This window comes from Ambystoma mexicanum, chromosome 5q (assembly GCF_040938575.1).
Source record: "Ambystoma mexicanum isolate Mex_15411 chromosome 5q, UKY_AmexF1_1, whole genome shotgun sequence".
NCBI classification, from domain to species: domain Eukaryota; kingdom Metazoa; phylum Chordata; class Amphibia; order Caudata; family Ambystomatidae; genus Ambystoma; species Ambystoma mexicanum.
Genome location: NC_090933.1, coordinates 1,272,855,132 through 1,272,881,150, shown reverse-complemented (window position 1 = coordinate 1,272,881,150; position 26,019 = coordinate 1,272,855,132). Strand labels below are relative to the sequence as shown.

At 48.6% G+C, this 26,019-nt stretch overlaps 1 protein-coding gene across 2 annotated transcripts in view; it reads right to left on the bottom strand.

The window, feature by feature from the left end:
• The window catches only part of LOC138498021 (latent-transforming growth factor beta-binding protein 4-like), a 743,452-nt gene that overhangs the window by 69,054 nt on the left and 648,379 nt on the right, over positions 1–26,019 (bottom strand). For both annotated transcript variants that reach the window (XM_069621814.1, XM_069621813.1), the window contains one exon: positions 12,940–13,032. In XM_069621814.1, the coding sequence (XP_069477915.1) occupies positions 12,940–13,032 (93 nt within the window). The remainder of the gene's footprint in view (positions 1–12,939; positions 13,033–26,019) is intronic.

Genomic DNA, 26,019 nt, shown 5'->3' with positions numbered 1-26,019 from the left:
TCTAGCATTAAAAATGGACTGGTTTGGTTTCACCATCAAGGTACTACGCTCTTACATCAGGTGAGGAATATGGCAAGGTAAGTTCCTGCAAGTGACAATGATGTGCTGTTGCCTGTTATCAATTCTCAAACCATATGCTAGACCAGGAACACTCAAACCTCTGCTGCACGTAATAATGTCAGACAGGCACAGCATGTGAGGAATTCGACCATCCGCACGGTGGGTGTGTGCCCACCTGGGCCTTTTTGAAATTTGATATGAAAATGAATGATGGTAGATCAACTTCTGGAAAATGTGTGGGGCTAATATGCACACATTTTTCCTATGCTCACCGCACGACATACACATAGACTTGTGTACTCTGGGCAGACACAGGCGCAGTCTTCCCTGTCATATTTAGTTGGGATCTGACAGGTGGAGTACACGATACATTGCCGAAGGGGGAGGGCCAAAACCTTCCTCCTGCCTTGGCCAGCCTAACTAAATATCAAAGGCTCCATGGATCCGCCCTGTCCGTTGGTTTACCATCTGCAGATGGTGGAAGCAATTAACATAATTTACATACTAATAGAGTATTCTCCAAACAGGCCCACATGTGGCCTGGCTGCAGAGGCTAAAACAAAGGAGACAGGAAAACCACAACCACCTTTGATATGCACCACTGTGTCAACCTGAAGCCAGCTCCCGCCTCTCAGTATCAAGGACAGTGACCTGTCATGTCTGTGACTATGTATTTACAATAGTCATCTCCGCAGGGGGACCTCATTCAGAAGGTACGAGTATGTAGTTTGGGGGATACCAAAAGTCTGGTCTCGCCACAGCTTCAAGGGAGACTTGCTGCTTTAATAAGGAACCACAGAGAGCTCAATTAACCAGAGAGACCCTTTGGTCCACAATACACAGGAAGCTGGGTGGGACTTAGCATTACATGTTTTCACCCCTTTACCTTTTCTGTTGCAAAGCACTATAGTGATGATCTCATGCATACAGGAGATTGTTGGTGGGGACCCAGGATTGGTTCATTAAGGTAGGCTTAGCCTACACCAATCACTGTGGCCCATTTGGCTTTAAAGGAGTGTTGAGCCCCTCTTTTTGGCAAATCATCTGAAGACTTTGCAAGGAGTAACAAGAGGAACTCATTTAGACTCTGGCTGAAGTTACAGTCTGCCTTACAGCTTCCGCCAGTAAAGGAAGGCTAGGATTTCCAAAGAGGTAAGCAAGATCCCTTCCCTAAACATCTCCCAGGGAACAGAGGGAGATACTGCATCTGGAGGACCCTCCTGCAGCTCCAGAACTGGTACCCAGCCAGCACACAGCGTGCCCTGCTAGGTTCTGCCAGCAAGCTTCCTAGGTGGGAAGTGCCAGAGAGAGTCTCTGAACCAAACCAAGGACAAGGCTGGTGCCTGCAACACTCCCCTCAGCTTTGGGCTGTCCGCCTTAAAGTACGACACAAGCCCAGGGGAGATGCTAGGAGGCGTGCATCGACAAGCATTATCCAGCGTCCGCCTTAAAGGACATTTCTAAGCCAGTTGATCCCCTCGAGCTGCAACTGACTTCACTGCTGACTGTTGTCACGCTGCAGTCGCTAACGTTGTCCGAAACACGTCGACCAGTGCTTCAGACCCGCCAACCAGACAACGATTCCTGACTCTGAGCCGCTGTGTAGGCCAGCCTGCAGCTGTCTGTACAGCCTCCCTTGCCGAACTGCCTGCCACCTAACACCTGCAGCTGTCTCCCGTCTTGAACTCTGTCGCAAGAGCTGCAACGCGCCCTGAAACTGACTCGACCCTGTCGAGCACAAAGAACCTCTACAATCACAAGGTACATTGTGGTTATGGCCTCCTGGTCCTTCTGTGAAAGCCCCTTGTGACATTTTACAACCCATTACCCCTTTGTGCTGAAACTAAATATCCTTGGACTATTGCGATTAATTACTTTCCCCGACTACCCGCCTGTTAGTATCCAGAGTGCATCCCTTTTCCTTCTTGAAACTGCCTGTCCTCTGCATTCATTTAGCGGGTGGGCTGTATTTTGTAGTGTGCTCGAAATGTCTGTTGAATAATAATAGAGTAGATAAGTGTATATATTTTTTTATAACATACCTAATTCCATACCTGAGTTTGGTTTCTAAATGCAGATCCGGGATTTGAACCTCTGCTGCTCTGCGTGGTCTTGCATCCAAGACCAGCGCTTTGCTCCTGTGCTATCCTCCATTCATCCCATTCACAACCATGACTGGACAGTCCCTTTTATCATTGGGTAATAATTGTATTTTCACTGTATTGCAACTAATTCATGATCTACAACCTTACAGAGATAAGCCTGCCGTTCCGTCCACGTTACCAAAATTGGACAAGGAGGTTTATAATTTGCTTGTGCTTCCAATCTTTTCGGATACCCTTCTGGTGTACTAGAGGTGTGGGGCTGATAGATGGTTTAGAAACATATCCACAGCCTGGTTTTATGCTGGACCTTCAGGATCACTGAGTGCCAGTCCTCGTATGTAGGATGTACTTGTAATTCCGATAGAACAGAAATGGATGTAACTGCCCACCGAGACGGTGTTAACTGATAAGCAATTGCAGACTCGATTAGACACAAGGATGACAATACACCTGCAATCACTTGGCCCAGTAAAGGTTTGGAACCGGCCAACTCAACACTGATGATACTGTTAAGCTGGGAAATATACGGCCAAGCTTGGTAAACAGAAGTAACTCCACACTGGACCGGGAATGTTTCCAGGAGAACTAAAGCGCTGAATCTCTAAAATATGGAGAAATAGTCACCTCAGCAGGCACTGGAAAGTAATCAGGAACAGGGGACCGCCTTCAATTGCACCGATACTCACACACGTACCAATGTGCTGACTCTCTCCTCTGCACCAGCAAACAATCGAATGCAGCAATACCCTTCGATTAATTTGGACTAGCTGCACGCATAATTATACACCTCCATGAACACCTCAACAATCTTTCCAACGCAGCTATCCCCCACGAGAAATCGGCCTAGCTACACACATAATCTCATATAGAAGCACAATCTTCGCCAGAATGCAGCTACCCCCAAGTCAAATCGGCCATGCAGTACATATTCTACTGATCTCACACAACGGCCACAGCATGCCTAGCATTAGAATGCAGCTACCCACCACGATAATTCGGCATGGCTGCACACTTTCAGTGCACCCAAGCACTATTTACTACCCTACTCTCTTCACTGACCTGGACTGTGGGTGTTCAACCCACAGCGCTTTGAGATCAAACCAAGGGTAAAAAAGGCGCTATACAAATGCCCAATAACAATATAACATAACAAGTCGGAAACTGAGGCCAGGCTGTCTGCACAAAACACGTCCTGCTCCGTGAAAATGGCACAGTGCCTACAACATTTTAAAAGGGATTCAAAATTACGGTTTTTATTGGCCCAATCTCTCCCAGCCCCAACAACCTGGAAAGTGGCCTGCGCTGTATGCTTTTAAACTATATATGGCAATTCTTAGATGTTATGGAAGTCTGGGCCATCACTTAAAGAAATGACACCTAAGCAGACCATCAGTGTGGTGTTGCCCCTTTAAGGGTTTCAGCACGCGCCGGAGTGAAGTTGTACTCCGCCGCGTGCCTTTAAATAAGGGGCGTTTCCCGGCCGCGCAGAGCGATCTGGGAGCCCGAACTATGCAGACGTGTCCGGAGTGAGTCTGTGGAGGGAGGGTGCTCACGGAACATCGCAGGGCCGCACAGCAGGCTGAAACTGAAATTAGCTCATATCCCAACCTTGTCCTGCTTCTCCCGCTCTTGCTCCCTCCCTCTGCCTGCAATACCCCCCACCCCCGCTCCTTGCCGTTCCAGGAGACATATGCTCCTGGTCAGCCTTCCTGTGCATGGGAGACTCTGGCTATGCTCTGCTACGCCTGCCTTGGAAATGGAGGAGGGACTTTGCCCAGTAGCCCATGTTCCATCTCCTTGGCAGCCAAGGAGTGTACCTGGGCCACGCCGCAACTTCAGCCCATTTCATTTGTATATTTGAATTGCTCTTATCACCGTGATAGTTAACCCCGTGTTCACTAATATAAAGAAGCCCTCATTCCACAAATTGGATGAGGTAGTGACGGCCCAGGGACCCTCGCCATAGACCTCACAACATATTCCTTGAAGCACTGAGATGTTGACTTACTGGGGCTTTGAATGTGACCCCGAATGTCTCAGTTCCATACAGACATTTGTTTGGAATACAACTCGATGATGGGCGTAGACAATATAAGGAGGCGTGGCCTAGGGGGCGCAACACATTAGAGGTGTGCCATTTATACCTACTTATACAGTCAGTGTCAGGCCAGTGTTGAAGGTAACAGGTGCTAGAAAGCCACATGCCCGGAGGACTAGAGAACTAGAGGTAGCTTGAGGGTTTAGCCAGGCGGAGGTCTGGTTATGATTTCACCCGAGTCAGGGGACATATTAAAAAAACGGCCTGACTGATAATAACACAATTGCTATTTAGAGACATTGCGGCATCGGGTCAGGGCTGGAAGTACCTGGGAGACAAGAGATGCCGACTCACAAAGGCACTTGCACACCAGGTGCAGGGCCTCCAAAACCAGGGGCATGAAACAGACATCGCATGTAACTTCCAGGTGCAGGAACCAGAACCAGAGGCATGAAACAGACATCACATGTAACCTCCAGGTGCAGGGCCTCCAAAACTGGAGGCATGAGAGACATCACATGTAATCTCCAGGTGCTGGGCCGCCTAAACCAGGGGCACAAAGCAGACATCACGTGTTACCTCCAGGTGCAGGGCCTACAAAACCGGAAGCATGAAACAGACATCACATGTAACCACCAGGTGCAGGGCCTCCAGAACCAGAGGCATGAAGCAGACATCACATGTAACCTCCAGGTGCAGCGCCTCCAAAACCAGGGGCACGAAGCAGACATCACATGTAATCTCCAGGTGCAGGTCCTCCAAAACCAAGGACATCTCTATTATCAAAAGCTACAGGGCATGCGACGCAGGTGTGCCCATCTCTACTATTGAAAGCTTCAGGGCATGGGGTGCAGGTGTGCCCATCTCTACTATTGAAAGCTTCAGGGCATGGGGTGCGGGTGTGCCCATCTCTACTATTGAAAGCTTCAGGGCATGGGGTGCGGGTGTGCCCATCTCTACTATCGAAAGCTTCAGGGCATGGGGTGCGGGTGTGCCCATCTCTACTATCGAAAGCTTCAGGGCATGGGGCGCAGGTGTGCTCATCTCTACTATCGAAAGCTTCAGGGCATGGGGCGCAGGTGTGCTCATCTCTACTATCGAAAGCTTCAGGGCATGGGGCGCAGGTGTGCTCATCTCTACTATCGAAAGCTTCAGGGCATGGGGCGCAGGTGTGCTCTACTATCGAAAGCTTCAGGGCACGGGGCGCAGGTGTGCTCATCTCTACTATCGAAAGCTTCACGGCACTGGGCGCCGGTGTGCCCATCTCTACTATCGAAAGCTTCAGGGCACGGGGCGCAGGTGTGCCCATCTCTACTATCGAAAGCTTCAGGACACGGGGCGCAGGTGTGCTCATCTCTACTATCGAAAGCTTCAGGGTATGGGGCGCAGGTGTGCTCATCTCTACTATCGAAAGCTTCACGGCACGGGGCGCCGGTGTGCTCATCTCTACTATTGAAAGCTTCAGGGAATGGGGTGCAGGTGTGCTCATCTCTACTATCGAGAGCTTCACGGCACGGGGCACCGGTGTGCCCATCTCTACTATCGAAAGCTTCAGGGCACGGGGCGCAGGTGTGCCCATCTCTACTATCGAAAGCTTCAGGACACGGGGCGCAGGTGTGCTCATCTCTACTATCGAAAGCTTCAGGGTATGGGGCGCAGGTGTGCTCATCTCTACTATCGAAAGCTTCACGGCACGGGGCGCCGGTGTGCTCATCTCTACTATTGAAAGCTTCAGGGAATGGGGTGCAGGTGTGCTCATCTCTACTATCGAAAGCTTCACGGCACGGGGCACCGGTGTGCTCATCTCTACTATTGAAAGCTTCAGGGCATGCAGCACTGGTGTGCCCATCTCTAATATCAAAAGCTTCAGGTTATGTGGCACTGGTGTGCCCATCTCTACTATCGAAAGCTTCAGGGCATGTGGCGCAGGTGTGCCCATCTCTACTATTCTCTACTATCGAAAGTTTCAGGGCATGTGGCGCAGGTGTGCCCATCTCTACTATTCTCTACTATCGAAAGCTTCAGGGCATGGGGCGCAGGTGTGCTCATCTCTACTATCGAAAGCTTCAGGGCATGGGGCGCAGGTGTGCTCTACTATCGAAAGCTTCAGGGCACGGGGCGCAGGTGTGCTCATCTCTACTATCGAAAGCTTCACGGCACTGGGCGCCGGTGTGCCCATCTCTACTATCGAAAGCTTCAGGGCACGGGAGGCAGGTGTGCCCATCTCTACTATCGAAAGCTTCAGGACACGGGGCGCAGGTGTGCTCATCTCTACTATCGAAAGCTTCAGGGTATGGGGTGCAGGTGTGCTCATCTCTACTATCGAAAGCTTCACGGCACGGGGCGCCGGTGTGCTCATCTCTACTATTGAAAGCTTCAGGGAATGTGGTGCAGGTGTGCTCATCTCTACTATCGAAAGCTTCACGGCACGGGGCACCGGTGTGCTCATCTCTACTATTGAAAGCTTCAGGGCATGGGGCGCAGGTGTGCTCATCTCTACTATCGAAAACTTCACGGCACGGGGCGCCGGTGTGCTCATCTCTACTATCAAAAGCTTCACGGCACGGGGCACCGGTGTGCTCATCTCTACTATTGAAAGCTTCAGGGCACGGGGCGCCGGTGTGCTCATCTCTACTATCGAAAACTTCACGGCACGGGGCGCCGGTGTGCTCATCTCTACTATCAAAAGCTTCAGGGCATGGGGCGCAGGGGCACCCATCTCTACTATTGAAAGCTTCAGAGAATGGGGTGCGGGTGTGCCCATCTGTACTATTGAAAGCTTCAGGGCATGGGGCACAGGTGTGCTCATCTCTACTATCGAAAGCTTCACGGCACGGGGCGCCAGTGTGCTCATCTCTACTATCGAAAGCTTCAGGGCATGGGGAGCAGGGGCACCCATCTCTACTATTGAAAGCTTCAGGGAATGGGGTGCAGGTGTGCCCATCTCTACTATCGAAAGCTTCAGGGCATGGGGCGCAGGTGTGCTCATCTCTAGTATCGAAAGCTTCAGGGCATGGGGCGCAGGGGCGCCCATCTCTACTATTGAAAGCTTCAGGGCATGGGATGCAGGTGGGCCCACCTCTACTATCAAAAGCTTTATGGCATGTGGCACAGTTCTGCCCATCTCTACTATCGAAAGTTCAGGGCATGCAGCACTGGTGTGCCCATCTCTAATATCAAAAGCTTCAGGTTATGTGGCACTGGTGTGCCCATCTCTACTATCGAAAGCTTCAGGGCATGTGGCGCAGGTGTGCCCATCTCTACTATTCTCTACTATCGAAAGTTTCAGGGCATGTGGCGCAGGTGTGCCCATCTCTACTATTCTCTACTATCGAAAGCTTCAGGGCATGTGGCAGAGGTGTGCCCATCTCTACTATCGAACGCTTCAGGGCATGCAGCACAGGTAGACTCTTTGGACTTCACTAAAGTGTCATGGCTGGGATTCATCATTTTCCAGCAAAAAAATCACGTTTGGTCCAAAACACTTCTGTGAACTATTAGATGTTCAGTGTTGGAGCAACAAGGGCAAATTAGACAGTAGCTCTCACTCGCCAAAAACGAAAGCCCTTGCAGGACAAGGCTGCGCAGGAGACGCTGTCTGACCATTTGTAGCATGCAATGCTACGTTCACGCTTCCGAGCCTTTAAGAACCGAGTATCGCACACTCTGCGGCAAAGCCCTCACAGGACAATCCCGCGGTGTTAAGCGATGCAGGTGCGCAGGAGACACTGCCGATGATACGTAGCACACAACGCTATGTCCACACTTCCAAGTCTTTAAGAAGTGAGGATCGAACACTGCGGCAAATCGCTCACAGGACAAGGCTGCGGTGTTGAGCGACACAGGTGTTTGGTAATGAAGGGGTCGGAACTGGACTCGGATGCGAATAGGGCGAATATGCAGCACAGTCATTAACCAGCAGCAACCGAAAGGGTAGTAAAGGTGCGGGCGGAGGGCATAGCCCTTATTGCATCCTACTAAACTACCCTACCTTGCGCGTACGTTCCTTTCCAATGCATTTTCTTACCTTGCATTGTTTCACACGCATACACTAGGCTGCCCTCTTCATTACCACTACTGTTTTTCTTGCACTTCTCTCGCAACGCCTGCTTTTTCCTTATAGGTGAACGCTTGTGGACCCCTGCAACTACTTTCCCACACAGATTGTATTGGACCACGATTCTGTTCTCATGATATGCATTTTCCAATAGGCCTTTCTCCTCTTCTTTAAGCTCCCCCACTCTGGCTTCCAGCACTCCCCCCCCTCGGGTGCTCTGAGCCGACTCCCACTGTTTCTACCCATTGCCTGTGGCTGTTCTGTGTTCTTTGTACTCTGTTGTAGACGTTGTAACCCTACTGTAACCTTCTGTTCTTACCCTGTTCCTTGTACTTGTGTATCCCCAAGTTCTCTCTATCTCCCTCCCCCTCCCATCATACCCCTCCCTTGCACCTGAGTTGCTCAGCTTTGCATAGTGCCTCCTCTCCGCCCTCCCACACCCACGATGGTGCTCTCTATTTTCCCCATCTTCTCTAATTGTTTCTCTATCTCTTATCCTTCTCCTCTCACTAAGTCTGGTAGGAGGAAGCAAGAAGGACACACTGGTCTCCAACCCAGGCCTTCCCATCGCTGACATCTTGTCCTTCCCTCACCCGACCTATGGACCCTTCATATGGTCGCTCTTCTCTCTCCTTACTCTTCCTCGCCCATTAATGGTGGCACACATTGGGAGGTCCCCTTAGCCTCGTTCCTTTCCTCCAGAGTCATCATTAATGTCTATCTCAAGCATCTTGGTACAAGGTCATCATCCCAACCTTCTACTCTTCGATAGGTGCCTCCCTCGTATTATCAACTTTCTTCCTTCCACCCCCCTGCTACTGCTGCGCAGGCCCCTCGGTCGCCTTCTCACCACCCTGGATCCATTGCCATCCTCATCCATGGCTCCCTTGCCACTCCCTCCCACCGCTACTCTGCCTTCCTTGCAACCTACCTCCATGGCACCCTTGCCTCCCCCTACCTCTGCTACTCTGGCTCCCTTGCCACCTACCTCCATGGCTCCCGTGCCTCCCCCTACCTCTACTATTCTGGCTCCCTTGCCACCTATCTCCATGGCTCCCTTGCCACCCCCTCCCTCCGCTCTGGCTCACTTACCAGCTTTGACTCTTCTGGCTCCCCTGCCTCCCTCGTCCTCTAACTCTCTTCTTCCATTGCCAGATGCCTCCCTCCTTGTTACCTCGTCTCCCTTGGCCGCCACCTCTCTGGCACCTCTGCCATCCACGTTTTCCTTGGCTCCTCTGCCTCCTTCTCTCTCTACCTCCCAGGCTCCTCTGCCACTTCAGGTGGGGACCCCTGTCCCCTGTACCTGTACCCGGTAGTCTTTCAAAAGTGGCAACCTGCTCCACAGTCTTACCCTAAACTGTTGCTTTGCTGTCAAACACTCCTCTGACATCTGCCACCTCCTTGAACTGGTGGATCTAGATGTTCTCGCTCTTACCGAGACATGGTTTAAGGCCAGCTCTGTCACACGTTTTGACACACTTCTCCCTGTTGGCTACAAGATCCTCTCCGAGCCCAGGCCCAACAGGCCCAGAGGCAGAGTGACCCTGATCTTTCCTGAGTGGATTCCTGTCTCCATCATTCCCACTCAAGCCTGCTCCTCCTTTGAATGCCTGGTCTGCAGGCTCTCTGTTTCTGCTGGTTCATCTCTGACCCTGGTCACCTTCTACAGGCCACCTGGTCAGGCCACCCTCTTCCTCTCGGAATGGGCTGGCCTCACTTCTCCCTCTTTCCTCTCCTCTCCCTCCCAGCTTCTCCTCCTTGGGGGTCTCAACATCCACCTGGACTCTCCTAACTCCTCAGGGCTTTTCAACATCCTTTGCAACTCTCTCTCTCTTTCCATTCTACCCTCTGGTCCGACTCACTCCTCCAGACACACCTTGGATGCTCTCATCTCCTCTGACATCCCTCTCTCTAACACTCTCACTACTCCTCTCTTCTGGACTGATCAGTTTCTTCTCTCTTCTCACTTGAAGCTTCCTGTTCCTCTGGCAATGGCCCGCCCCGCACTGCCACCATCCTTCACGGTCATCCGACCCATGAAGAGAGTGTCAGTGGCCGTTTTGCCTCCACTTACTCTCCTCCACCTGCTCACATCCTGACATAGCCCTTTCCAACTTTCACCTTTCCATCTCTAACACTCTTGACATCCTTGCCCCTGTCCTGAGGATCTGCCTGAAGCCTGCCAAAAAGTGCAATTCTTGGTACGACTTTGACTTGGCCGCCATGAAACACAAGTGAAGAGTAGCTGAATGGAAATGGGGAGCTTCAGGTTCACCCTCTGACAAACTGGCCTGCTGCCTACTCCAAAGGCAATATAGACTCTCCATCCTCTCTAAAATAAGAGTCTACATTCAAGCCTGCATCTCTGCAACATCTAACAATATGACCAAACTTTTTAAAATCTGCAAGGAGCTGGCCAATCCTACTGCAGTATTTTCCTTTTCCACACCCACCCAGGCCCTCCGCTCGGTCCTGGCCTCTCATTTCACCACTAAAACTCAGGACATCCTGTCCTCACTCTCATCTGCCCCACTTCCTCCCTCTACCTCTATCAGGCCATCCTTGGCTGCCATGTCTGCGCTCCTCCTCTCCTCCCTCTCTCCTGTCACACCTAATGAGGTGTCCAGACAAGTCTGGTCTATGAAAGTCTCATCCAAACAGTTGTCTCTGTGCCCCTCCAGAACCATTAAGGACAACATCGACTCTCTCGCTCCAGCCTTGACGGATCTCTGCAACCACTCCTTTGCCACTGGAGTTTTCCCCTATCCTCTCAAGAACTCCCTTGCGCACCCCCTGCTCAAAAAAGTCTTCTGTTGACCCCTCCATCATACAAAACTATTGTCTGATTTCTATCACCCCTTTCCTGGGCAAACTTCTGGAGAAATTGGCCATCTCCCAGTTAATCCTGGAACTGGTGGTTATCTCCATGACCATCAGTCTGGCTTCAGAGCAGCCAGAGGCACTGAACCTGCACTCCTAAACACCCGTGAAGATTTGTCCTCTAACCTTGACTCTAACTCTCCCTCTGTCCTCCTCCTCTACCTTTCTTCTGCCTTTGACACAGTAAACCACAACATCCTGATCACCCGTCTCCGAGATACCCTGGGCATCACAGATCAGGCTCTGGCATGGCTTTCCTCTTTCCTCTTGGACCGACCTTCCCAGGTTGAACTTGGGTCCTTCCTCTCCTCCATCACACTCTCAACATGTGGTGTTCCCCAGGGATCTATCATCATGCCCTGTTTTTTCAATGTCTATCTGGCCCCCTTGGCAGACCTGGTCGCTACCTTTTCCTCTAATTTTCAGTGTTATGTGGATGACACGCAGCCCTCTTTCAGGCTACCCTTGGCCTCCACCTCCTCGCTCATCCCTAACTGTCTCTCCGCTATTCAGGCACGGTGCACTTCTAATGATCTCTGCCCAAATGCCATTAAGAAGGAGATCTTTCTCATTGGGACTCCAGCTTCCGCTTTTCTCCTTTCACTCTAGCCGGCCTCCCTTGGCCCTGTGCCCTCACCCTCTTGTGAGGCAAAAAACCTCTGGGTCATCTTTGACTCCACTCTCCCCTTCTCTCCACACATCACTGACATCTCCAAAAAGTCCCATTTCCAACTGCACCTCCTCATAGGTATTCTGCCTTTTCTCACCTTCCCCCAGAAGCTCAGTCTCCAGAGCCGTGGTTCTCTCTAGGCTTGACTATTGCAACCGCCTCTTTCTCAATCTACCTAACTCTACCCTACGCCCTCTGCAACTCATCCAAAACAGAACCGCAAGACTTATCCTTGGCCTCAAGCCCAGGGGCCGCATCTCTCTGGCTCTGAAACCCCCCCAATGGCCCCCAGTGGCTGCAAGGATAAAGTTCAAGACCCTCTGCATCGTCCACAAGGCTTTCTGGGCCCTGGCCCCATACTATCTCCAACGCACTCTTCCTAAGTATCTGCCTTACAGAGCCCTCCACTCGTCTACTTCCAACTCTCTGTGGGTGAGTCGCTTCTCCAAGCAGATACTGGGTGGTAGATCTCTTTCCTCTGCAGGTGCCTCCCTCTGGAATGGCCTCCCTGCAGCTCTCCGCCTTGTGCCAGACTTCCTTAAGTTCTGGAAGCTCCTCAAGTCCTTACTTTTCTCCTATTCCTTCTCTCTGACTCTCCCCATGTAACCTTTCCCCTCCTCCTTTTCTCTCTGCTTTCCTTCTGCTATCCTTCCCTTCCTCCTGCTCAGTTACGTTGACTGGCCGCCTGGTGCTCCTCTGAGTCATATAGGACACCTGCCCCCCCCGTCCAGTCCCTAGAACTTGCCTTCGGGCCTTCCTGCACTGGCCTTCCTTGCACTTCTGAAGCTAGTTCCCCTTGAAGGCCCTGCCTTCCTTGCACTTAACCCAGGGCACTGTTGCACTTGGTGCACTTATCCCCCTTCCCCTCCACTTCTTGTCTGCACACTTGCACGATCTAAATGATACTAGGCCTAGTAAGATCCTTTGTCTTGTTCTTCCCTGTTTCCCCACCCTCTGCCTGGTTGCGCCTTGAAACACTTGTGTATAGGCGCATTATAAATAACCTATCAATGAATCAATCAAAACAGGTTCCAAGGGCTGTCGCACCATCCCTCATTCTTTAATCCTTTTCCCATGCACCTGGCGCTTCATTGAACAACACAGCAAATGCCTCCATTATCTGTCTCACCTGAGCAGCCTGGTCCGGGATAGCCAGCGGGGCAGTCACATGTATCCGGCGCCACACAGACCCCATAGTTCTGGCAGGAAGGGTTGCACACCGCTAGAAGAAAGATAGAAGCTGCATTGAGAGTAGGCACATGTGGAAGTTCATGGGTGCTGTAATAGCCAAATTGAGGCTGGCGGGACAGTTGGAGGTGACATGTTACAGCACAGCAAGGACTCTCAGATTAAGTTCTTAGCAGATCAGCTGATAAGGAGTGAGCTTGGCTTCATAGTAACATACCCAGTGAAGACACAATAACACACTGAGACGACAGCTGGAGTATTTAGAATGAGCATCTCAGCTGATAGAGAACATGGGTTTGCCCTTACAGTAAAATATGAGGGTGATTGGGACAGTGTACATCAAATGAGCAGATCAGATGTTGCTGGTAGGGAGGTGCGCCTGTGTGTGCCATCATAATAGTATACCAGGAACACTTAGACATTGTACAAAGAATGAGTAGCTCCCGCGACTATGGAATGGAGGCATGCCTGAGCATCATCTCGTAGTATGAATGCATATGATTTATAAACAGCAGACATTGCTGGGAAACAAATCAAAGCTTTGCACAGGGGAAGCACCCAGACCATTACAAGGATGGGTTCAGTGGTAGCAGAGGACCTGGAATGGGTAGGGGGAACAGGGGAAGACAGTGGATGTAGTAAGTATCTACAGTCAATTGAGACTTGTCATTATGGAGGACACTCCTCTCATGCACCTATGCAAGACACTGCCGAAACACGTGCCCAAGCTCTAACAGTACAGTGCAGATTGGCTAAAGGGCACATCAGATAAAATGTTCATGCCATGGCCACAAGGGGGATCATTGTCAAGAGCGGTATTACAACACATGACCGCATACTTGCACGTTGCATACAGAGGGAAGAAATTACGAGGAGTGGATGCTTAATCGGCACAAGGAGGAAGGCGTTGAGCCCTAAGCTACCCCTACCCTGTCTGAAGCAAAGAGGGTTGCTATGGAAGAGGCAGGAGTGTATCCTTTAAAGGAATTAAGAGCAGCTATGGGGTATAGTAATCCGATATCTGAACCCCCTGCTTACAGTAGTGACGATAGTCCTGAAGAGAATTTTAAAAAAGAGGGTATTCCTAAGTTTATACAAGACAAGAAAGAAAGAAGTGAACAGTAACATTTTTCGACAGGCATATACAGAGAAGTCAAGAGATGGAAAGGAGAAAAGGACAAAGTGGACGAGGTAGCACTCATACAAAACAAATGGATGGGAGGACAGATATTACTCAAGATAGACGGGAAAAGGATTGAGGAAGTTAGGCAAAGAGAAGACAAAGAGGAACAAGAGAGGAGGGATAAAGAATGAGAGAAAAGATTAAAGGAGAATGAGCAAGGAAAGAAGTAGGGAGTCAAGAGAATAGATCTATAGGGAGGAGCAAGAGAAAGACAAAATAACAGGCAGAAGAACAAAGGTACTACGACAATAGACAGAGCTATAGAAGAGAAGGACAAAAAAGGAAAGAAAGAGAGATGAAGAAGAAGCACAAAGGTCAAGGGATAAAAGATTACAGAGACGAAAAGGGAAGGAGCAAGGAGGTAAGAATGAAGACAGGAGGAAGAAAGGGTTAGAAGAGAGGCGAGAAAGTGAAGGGAAGTAGATGAAGCAGAAGACAGCGAGATTTGGATGCTAGTCTCATTCGAAAAAGAATAAATGAGGCCGAGCCCAGAAACACAATAGGAGAGAGAGATATTCTCCCAATAAAGTAGAAGACGCTTAAAACACCTATAGCAATGCTAGATGAAGAAAGGTATGATAGGGAAGATATTGGGCATCGAAAAGGCCTAGCCACAATTAAAATGAGACGAACTTGGAGCTCGAGGGAACTATGATTGATCCCTGGTACCTCAATCACCAAGTGAGGAGGGAAACCTGTTTAGTGATGAACGTCGAGCATTGTCTTTGAGCAGACCGAACCTAGGTAACGGTGAATGGGATGATAGTCATAGTAGTTTGGGCCTAGACATGTCAGACAAAGAAAGAGAGTTTGGTCTGGGGGCAGAAGGAGGGAGTGCGTGTGCCCCTGTAGGAAGCCAGCAAATGGATAAGGAAGTAAGGTGGTCAGATCAGAGATGTTCCAAAGATAGAACGCCAGATCCCGTAGCATGTCCTGAGCGTTCGCAAAGATGATTGTATAGTGAGAAGGGAGAGTCTCCACCATATGTAAGCAGGTTAAGGTCGTTGAGACGATTATCCCTGCCATGGATAGACTAATAGTGGGATCCGACTATGGGATGGGGTACATGCAGTTACCCTTGTTAGAGAAGGGGGGGAGCAAGACCGCAATACATTCCATGGCCACAGATGGATAAGGATAATTGAAAGGGTAAGCTCCCTAGTTTGACTTCGGGGGCTGGGAAAATGGCTATACGAATTAGAGAAAATGGCAGGAGGAAATACGCTGTCCATAGAGGACATACAGGGTCGCCTGGTGGCCATTCTCGGAGAGAGGGCTGATGACATATGGAGGAGAGCAGGATATTCAAGTGTGACTGCGCAAACCACAGCGGATGATGGAGTGCCATTTAATAATTGTAGGACATATGTTTGGAGGGCTCTCAGGGTACAATATCCTGTCACATTGGATATGGGTGCAATTATGACATGTAGAATGAAGGAAGATGAAGACCCTACTACTTATATTCAAGATATTCAGGAGAAATGGCGAGGTAAAAGACAGTGGCATTATTTTACCACATTTTATGTCAGGGGTTGCCAGCGCCAGTACAGAGACAGATGAAGAAATAAGTGGGAATGGAAGCGAAGCCATGTGCTGAGATACAGTTGACAATAGTACACCATTGTCGGTTATTGCAAGAGAAGAACAAAAAGAAGGATGAGAATAGAAAGACAGAGGAAGCCAAGTTAGTTCATAAAAAGTTGTCGAAGTTCACCATAGATGGGGCGGTATTGACAAGAGGAGAAGGAATGGGAATGCAGGAAGCACTTAGTACATCACAGGCAGATAATCCACGCCAGATGGACCAAAGTGGGTATGGGTTTACACCACGAGGCAGAGGTATGGGTTACAGGGGAAGAGGAGGTGTATTTCAGAACATCCGGGGTGGGTTTCACAACACAGAGAATGAGAACCAGAGTGCTCAAGGAGGATATAACCAAGGAGGGTTTACCAAAAGGGCACCCCCAGTATGTTGGAATTGTGGGATGACAGGGCATATTGCACTCATATGCGGAAGCCGAGGGACTGTACAGAACTGACAGTTTAGTTTTCAAGAGAGGGGACAGTTTATCCCCCACCAGACAGCACACAGACCAGAGAGGGCTTTGTCCAGGATCACATATCTTATCAGGCCGAAGCAGCACAAGTACACCAGGTGCCACAGAAGAGACACACGCAAATGCATCTACCGCAGGGGAAGTCGCAACAAGCCCCCATGCAGTTGCTGCAGTATGAGAATACAGGATAAATACTAACATCTAGAATCGGAGGTGTGGTAGGAGAAAATCCTTTCACTGGGAGGGAGATGAGCTTGTACCCGCAATAGGACAGCTCAAAGGGTGACTTGATGTGATCAGTACTATCAGTAACACCAGACCCCCAAGAGGAACCAAGGGTCGATGTGATGATAGGAGGCAAATCTTTTTCTTTTCTTGTAGACACAGGGGCAACTTGTTCATGTAAACGGGAGGGAAAATACCATTAATCAGGTATTGCCATGAATGCTCAAGGGTTCTCTGGAGCTACAAGCTGAATTTCTTTTACTGACAAATTACCAGTCTCCTTAGGAGAATGTGACATATCCGTCCCTTTGTTATATTCACTAGAGACTCCGGTTAACATTTTAGGGAGAGATTTAATGAAGACACTTAATATGACGATTTCATTTACTGATCAAGAAATAGTGTGCTCCACTCCAGGAATACACTATTTAAACATGGGAGAGTTCATACTGGGGTTCACAGGGCAAGTGGCTCTGTGAGGCATTCCAGTACATTTAGACATTTTTCTATATGGAGTAAGCATTTTGCTGACATATCTGCCTGGTCTGGGTAGGAAAGATTGTAAGGAAACCTAATTAGTTTTTATTTAGCCCACAAATACCTATGGATGAGGAAGGTGGACAGACAATTCCTATAGAGTTGGAAGCAGCCATAGTATGACGAGAGATGGCAATGCTCGAAGGGATAGACGATGAGAGTAGACCATGGAGAACAGTGATAGCTCTTAAGGAGGGGTACGGATTGACTGACATAACCAATGACGACATGTTCAGAGAGGACCGAACAGATGATGAAGTGGTGTTCTTCATGAGCATTACATACTGGATAAGGATAGAAAAAAGGGATGTCTCAAAGGGAATGGCGATAATGCGGCAACTGCCAGCATTTTTCAGGAGGATCTTGAAAAGTTGCCAAGTGCACTATGGACCACAGGCCCCCATGATGTAGGGTCATTGAAAGGGATAGGGGAGGTCAAAATAAAGCTTAGGCCAGGAGCAATTTTACCCAGAGCAAAACAGAACCCCATGTTTCGAGAAGCTGATGAAAGTATATTTCAGACTATTTCAGCACTGATGAATCAGGGGATTCTGGTGCCATCAGAATCATAATGCAATACCGCAGTGTATCTAATTAAAAAATCTAAAAGGGGGTGGTGGAGATTTATTCAGGATATGAGAATTCTTAAACAGATTGTAGATGCTGAGTTTCCTTTGGTTCCTAATCCAGCAACAATATTGTGCAGTATTCCAGTAGAAGCACTATTATTTGTACGGTGATAGACTCATAAAAAATGCATTTTTCTCGATCCCGTTGCACAAGGACTCACAAGAAATGACTTAATTTACATTTCGCCAAAAGAGACTAAAAAGTACTTGGCTCCCGCAGGGGTACTGTGAGTCCTCATCACTCTTTAACAGAGTCCTACAGATGGACCTAGGCAATATCGATCTTAAAAGCGCAGTGATACAGTACGTAGATGACATATTGATTTGCAGCACCATAGAGGATGAGTGTAGACAGGACTCTGTCCAACTGATGACATTTTAGCAGACAAGTGATATAAGGTGGACAAGGAGAAATTACAGTATTGTCAAGAGGAGGTGTTGTACATAGGTCAGTTAATTTCTCATGAAGGGAAGAAGGTGATACCTGAGACAGCTGAGGCAATTATGAAAACACCAAAACAGAACACAGTGAAGCAGATGCAGCAGTTTCTGGGTTTATGCAATTATTGCAGAGTCTGTGTGTTTGACTATAGCACATATACCAAGCCACTTTTACAGGCACTAATGAAAGCACAAGCTGGTAACACAAAAATAGAATGGACCGAAGGAATGGAGGAGGGATTTGAGGAGTTGAAACAAGCAATTTGTACAGCTCCAGTTTTAGGGATTCCCAATTAGGGCGAGGAATTTTATTCGTTTTCACAGACGAATGGTACAGTCATGACAGCAGTACTTACACAAAGAACCACATTGAGGTATAAACCTCTGGCATATTACAGTGGGATTCTAGACCCAATTATGAGAGGACACTTTCCTTGAGAACAATCTTTGCCAGCTGCCATGTTCTCAATAGAGAATGCCACAAGTATTGTCATGGGCTGCTCTACGACTCTTTATGTGGAGAATGCTTTGTTTGCCATTTTAGAGAAACCCAAGGGCACATTGACGTCCCAAAGAGCTTCCGCTTATGAGGTAATGATTTCTAACCCATCGATTAAAATTGTAAAATGTGAAATAGTGAACCTTAGCTTGTTCGTAGCTGAACCCGTAGAAGAGGGTGATCATGTACATGACTGTGCCTATTATGTTGAATTTTATGATATTATACCTTGTGTGAAAGAGAATGCATTGGCGGGAGGGGAAATTCTTTTTATTGACGGTTCTTAGAAAATTGATCAGACTAGTGGGGAAAGGCATTGAGGCGCTGCAGTAGTAAGATACAGATTAAATGGAGAATTTGAGGTAGAGGCGAGTGCAAGGTTAGCGTCTCATTTTTCAGCGCAAGCATCAGATTTAGTAGCGCTTATTGTCACGCTCGAGAAACATGAAGGGCAGGAAGTGACAGTGTACAATAACTCTGCCTATGTGACGTCAACCGTACACGCAGGGTTGTCACGTTGGAAAAGGAGTGGCTATCTCACGCAGATGGCTCTCCAGTGCAGCATGCATCCTTATTGAATAGAGCCACTACAAGGCAATACAACTCCCAGTGGCCATAGCAGTCGTAAAATGTGCAGCGCATACTAAACGAACATCCTTTATCTCTTGCGGAAAACAAGCCACAGATGTAGAGTTTTGATACTGAGGATATTAAAGAAAAATTGAACGGAACAATGTTAATGCAGGGGGAGTTCAACAAACTGTCGATAACCCATTTAATAGAGATTCAGGGAGGAGCACGACAGGAAGAGCAAGAACTTTGGAAGCAGAGGAGGTGTTCTTTATCCCCCACAGAAGATTTATGGCAACAAGACAGTACTGAAGCCAGTGATGACAGTAACCTTGTTAAAAGTTGCGCTTGAACAGCTGCATTACCCCACGCATGTGACTACAGAAAGTCTTGCTGCCACTATTGCAGAGGACTGGTTTATTACTAATTTATTAGAACAAGTTGCACTGTTTATAGTGAATTGCATCGTGTGTCAAAAGTTTACTGCCGGGCATACACTGAGAACGATTAGAGGAGTAATACCGAGACCAAATGGCCCATTTTCAGCATTTACATATCGACTATGTCGATATGCTGCAGACATGTAGTGGTAGTGTGCCCCTTCTCTAGGTGGATCAAAGCTGGTCTGTGTGCACACCCAGATGCCACTTGCACACTGAAGTTTTTGTAGTATGCAACATTTTCCTGAGGTTTGGTGTATGTGAGGTACTAAGATACGATAATGGACCGCATTATGTCAATGAGCTATTTGAACAGATATGGCTGCTATTAAGCATAAAACAAAAGTTTTCTTCTGCTTATCACCCACAAGTGAATGAAGTATGTGAGAGACTCAACGGCCTCCTCAAGGAAAGGATTGCCAAGATTAAATTGACTTTGAAAAAGGGGCGGGTGTATTGCCTTCCCCTGGCCTTATGTGCCCTTTGGAATCAGCCAGGGTCGGACCACCACCTCACCCTGCATGAGGTAGTGACAGGGCATAGAATGAGAACACCCCTTACACCTCCATCTAGGATTAGGAGTGATGCCCAGGGTGTAGCTAAAGCTTTAGGTGATGGGATGCACGATTATTTAACATGTATGACTACCAGTATTTCTATCATCTCAGAAAAAGTCAAGCATCGGAGGGGAAGGTTTAAGGACACAGAAGAAGTTAATTTGGCAAACAATCCAAGTGAACTATTACCACCACCTAAGTTATATGTTGGGGACCGTATTCTCATTAAAATGTTTACCCAGAGGTGGCACAAACCTCGTTTTAATGGCCCATTCTGTATTGAGGAAGTGTTTCCTTCTGCTGTTAAAATATCAGGAAGACGAGCTTGGTAACATCTGAACGACGTAAAGATTTATAAATTCGAGACCCTCCCACCATTGCCAATCCAGAAGCAAGACAAGAAGAAGAATGTCCGCGTGTGCAGACCCAATCAATGACTAAGAAGGACGATAAAGCTAAAGCAACAAGTTACTAACACGTACTTTATTTGGACTGGAATTCAATAGACACTCCTTACATATATTTTTAGCAGAGAGTGCAAGGACTTGCTGAGGAATTCCAGAATTTGAAATGAACTTTTAGAAATATATTGAAGCAGTGACTAATGCATCAGAATTATGCCTAAACGTCAGTTCTTGATCAGAGACCAATATCCAGATTAATTGCATGGCATGGAGAACATCTGTTTTAAGTAATAGAAACACATGATACTTGTCAATAGTGACGTTCATCGGCTTGTGGTTGCTATCTTTGTCTTCATACTTTAATCTTACCCTGCTCTTGTTAGAGAGATGTTAATATTCACACCTTTTTACAAGATACTAAAAATAGTGCAGTGATAAGAAGACTCCTCATTGCTATAATTGAGCACATTGTACAATTACAAACATGAAAAAGGAACTTGATGATTGTATTAAAAAAGATCAGTGAAGAAGATGGTTTGAATATAGAAAGAGAACAAGTTCAGCAGGTAGCGGGATGGCACAAAAAATGGTTGTCCAGATTTCTATGCATAGTATATATTTGCATGGTTGTTCTCTGTATCTTTTTGTTCCTTATTTTTCACAGTCTATTATCTGAATGGTTCTACCAAAGAAAGAGCTCCCATAACTCTCCCCACTATGAGTACGAATTGTGACAATTTCCTATAGGTATGTTAGGAGATATACAAGAGACGCAGAAGAAGATGAGGGCATAAATACCTATCTAGATAATTCAGCTCACCTGGGGAATAAATACCATGGGCCTCATTACGACCCTGGCGGTAAGGGGTTTACGCCAGCGTTAGCTGCGCCGACCCCTTACCGCCAATTACGAGGTCCCTTAGCGCCATGGAGGTTTTAACACCCGTTTTTAGCGGGTGTTAAAATCCATGGCGCTAAGGGACCATGGAGTTAATTACGCCACCGTAATTTACGGTGGCGTAATTAACGCCTTCCCCACTCCCATTATGCCCTATGGGGCAAAAATGGGAATGGGGAAGGGTAAATGGGGATTGGGGACTTACCGCCCCGCCAAGGTCGGAATGGGGCGGTAAGTCCGCCAACCACCATGGCGTAAACGTAGTTTACGCCATGGTGGTAAAGTCACGGCCCAGGCGGTAACTTACCGCCTGGGTCGTAATGAGGCCCCATGTTTTACCAACACATGAAAAAGATGGGGGAAAGGGCATCTGATGAGAGTTGCTATGTCTGTTCTCTCATCCCCCATGCCATGAATACAGTAAGGACTTTCATTTCAAAGGAGGTTTCAGCATACACTGCGATATACCTCAGTCATCTTGTAGCGTGTACTACTCATGGACAGTTCCAATGAAGCTGGGCAACCTTACGATGGAGGTCAAAATGGTAGTTTCCATACCAGGATGACTATATCAAGACAAAACGAATAGAGAAGGAGCCTGGATGGAAAGACCAAATGCTTGTGTACCCTGTTGCAGGACAGGATGAAGTGATCATTGAGGAAGTGAAGAGAATGAACTGTCCGGATATAAGGGAAGAAACAGGATCACCTGGATGTTGGGAACTATCCCAACTGTTGATCTATGGACGAGTGCATACCAAGAAGGGATGGGAAGATGGAATGATGTCCTGTACAGCTCATCTGTTGAAAACGGAATACGTACAAGAAGTGCAGACTAAAGGATGAGTGCTTAAAGTCATGGGCCAAGCACTCCAAGTTACTGACATGGGTAGAAGACGAATCAGGCCCAGTAGTTGTAATCCCATTGGTAAATGTAACAATATGCTTCTGAAGACATTGGAAGAACCATTTGGAAAACAACAAAGAATGCAAAACCACAATTGACGTTCCCAGGATGGGAGAAGGAACAGTCGTCCTTATGGATCGATATTGGGCTTGTGGATCAAGAGCCTATATTAAGCTGCCCAAGCATTGGGGCGGAATGTGTTCTCTGGTGTTCATCCATGTTCCAGCATTAGTAATTCCTCAGAGCGATCTAAACATTGGTGAATTTCCAAAAGTGGATGACCATCTGTGAAAAGGATCACTTGAACTCCTGCGGAAGAAAAGAGCGAATTACTTCTCAGCCAAATCAATAACAGAGTATGAAACTATTCCGGAGGAGTACAAGCTCTTCAGCAAGACTGCTATGATAATGACAACTAGATTTATGCCTGAAATTCAAACATTGGCGAATGCCAAATGGTTGCAGATCACCAGATGGGAGCTCCTGCAGACAATCAATGCTCCATAAAGGGATTCAATGCCATTAAAGAAGAGCTGAGGACCATACGATTGATGAACCCCCAGAATGGGGATGTCCTTGATATGATCACAGCAATGGAAGAAGGCGTTTGCGCCAAAATCGGGCCATCATTTTGCACATTCATACCTTCTCACGATGGCCGCAATGGGACCTTGGCAGAGGCCATATCGATGTTGACAGACCTGCATACCAAGATGGAAGAAGAGACAGATGACATTGAAGATGACGGTTGGTTTACTTCCTTGTTTTCATGGATTCCTCATTGGTTGGCAAATCTATTCAAGATTCTTGGAGTAATAATGGTGCTAGTAATGTTTGGATTCTGTGTAGTCAGAATAATGATTGTCCAATCCAAGAAAATGGCAAAGGAAGCGGCAGGAATGAAGATCATGATTGATGTCGAAGATGAACCATACACCAAGGAGCTGACAACAGTGTCAGAGAATACAGGGAATGAAGTGCCTGTATCTAAAGAATCATAAGAAGTACGTAGAACGATGGGTATATTGTACCCCGAATGGACAATGTAATTACATGAACTGGAGTGTAGAGGAAGGAACAAGTTACTTACCTGTAACTGTTTTTCTCCAGCATGGGTCTGGCATGGATTGACATGCTCATGAATATTCCCCATCGTCAGGCTGGGAATCCTTGATAAAGAAAAAAATCAGTATCAGTTTTGTTTCTGATCTGTCTTTCTTAGCAGTAACCAATCACTGATCTTTGGGTCATACTGCCCCCAGCCAATGACGGCCCTCTCCCTAAGCCCCGCCTCTGGCAGCCATCCTCAGATTTGGTAGCACGCCAAGTGGCAGTATGACCAAGTGAAGAGCCACAGAAGGGTAGGTGGGAGGGTTCGCATGTGAATCCATGCCAGACCCATGCTGGAGAACAACAGTTACAGGTAAGTAACTTGTTCCTTCTCCAGCATGGGGTCTGGCATGGATTCACATGCTCATGAATAAAAGAATACATAGCAGTATACACATGCACAACCATGGGAGGTGGCAACATGCTCAACATTAAGCAATACAACAACTCAACATTAAGCATCTCTTACCTCCTCACCAGGCTCACCTTAAGCGAACAGGTTGCGCAGCACTGCTTGGCCGACCCTGTACTCCTCCCTGGAGTCCCGATCGACGCAGTAGAATCTTGTGAAGGTGTGCGTCGACCTCCTTGTAGCAGCCCTGCAGATGTCCAGCAGGGGCACACCAGACAGGAACACCGTGGTAGCAGCGATCGCTCTGGTCGAATGGGCTCTCGGACGGCCGGGCAGCGGTCGGTTTGCCAACCGGTGACAGTGCATGGTGCAGCCGGAGAGCCATCTGGAAATGTAAGTCTTCGAGAGAGCCTTCCCTTGATTCACAGACCCAAAGTTCACAAACAGTTGTGACGTCTTCCGAAAACTCTTTGTGCGGTCCACGTAGAACTTCAGCGCTCTAGCTATATCCAGCGAGTGCAAAGTCCTCTCGGCCGGCGTCAAAGGCGACGGGAAGAAAACTGGTAACACCAAGGGCTCGTTGAGGTGGAAGTCTGACGGCACCTTGGGCATGAAGGAGGGGTGCGTCCTCAGCACCACTCTCGTGTCATGAAAAGTCAAGTATGTAGGCTTGCAAGATAGGGCCTGGATCTCTTCCACTCGTCATGCAGAGGTGATGGCCATGAGGAACGCTGTCTTCCATGACAGGAACTTCAAAGGCGCCGAATGCATTGGCTCGAATGGGACCCCCATGAGCCTGGCCAGCACCACATTAAGCTCCCACGCTGGGGCAGGAGCCTTCACCGGCAGGAATGATCGGAATAGTCCCTTCATAAATTCCTTCACCAGGCGATAAGACCACAAGGACGCCCGTCCCGTAGTCCTGGTATATCGGGAGATGGCAGCCAGATGTATTTTTATGGAGGTGTGAGCAAATCCAGCTTTGGCCAGCGACAGTAGGTACGGCAGTGCTTGAGGGGCCGTAATCCGCAGAGGGTTAATCTTCTGTGCACGGCACCAGACAGAGAACCTCTTCCATTTATGACCGTAACACTTGAGAGTTGAGGACGCCCTGGCCTTTGCAAGAACCTCTCTGCAATCAGCCGGTATATCGTACCCTCCAAACTCTAGTGCTGCAGGAGCCAGGCCTGCAAGTTCAGCGACTGTGGGTCGTGATGGAGAATGGCGCCTCCTTCTCTGGAGAGAAGATCCGCGTCCGCCGGCAGCTTGACTTGTGGGGACGTTGACAACTCCAGAAGGTCCAGGAACCAGATCTGCTTCGTCCACGCCGGTGCGACGAGGATCATCCTGCACCTGGACTTCTTGAGCTGGTTGATGAGGCGGAGCAGAAACGGCAACGGAGGGAACGCGTATAGAAACAGGCCGTCCCAGGGGAACGAGAAAGCATCGCCCATGCTCCTCGGCTGTGGGAACCTGCTGGTGAACCTCTGGCACTTGGAGTTCGTCGCCGTCGCAAACAGGTCGATCTGGGGTTTGCCCCATCGTTGGAAGAGTCGATCCACTTGATCCTGGCGCAGTTCCCACTCGTGGCACGAGCGCAGCTCCCTGCTGAGTGAGTCGGCAATGGTGTTTTTTATTCCTGCCAAGTGGAAGGGAACCAGAAACATCCCATGTTTCCCATGTGCCACAGATCCTGGGCCTCCTTGGATAGGGCTGGGGATCTGGTGCCCCCTTGCTTCCGTATGTAGAACAACGTGGTGGTGTTGTCGGTGAAGATCCTCACCACCTTGTCCTTGAGGGACGGAAGGAACGACTTGAGAGCCCAGAGCAACGCTCGGAGCTCCAGAATGTTGATGTGGAGAGACCTCTCCTCCGGGAGCCAAAGGCCTCTTGGGTGGAGATCTCCGGTGTGGGCCCCCCAACCCTCCAGAGAGGCATCTGTCGTCACCGTCTCCAGAAACGCTGGGGTTTGAAAGTCTGTGCCTGTAGTGAGGTGAGCACGGGTGCCCCACCATAGGATCGCCTGACGGAACTCCTCATCGAGAAGGATCCTGTCCTCGAAACAGCCCGTCGCCTGAAACCAGCGGGCGTCGAGGAACTCCTGTAGCGGACGCATCCGAAGTCTGCAAAGGGGTACAAGATAGATGCATGAGGACATCATCCCAAGCAGCCTGGCTGCCTGGCAGCCGAAAAGCCTGACCTTTCGGCG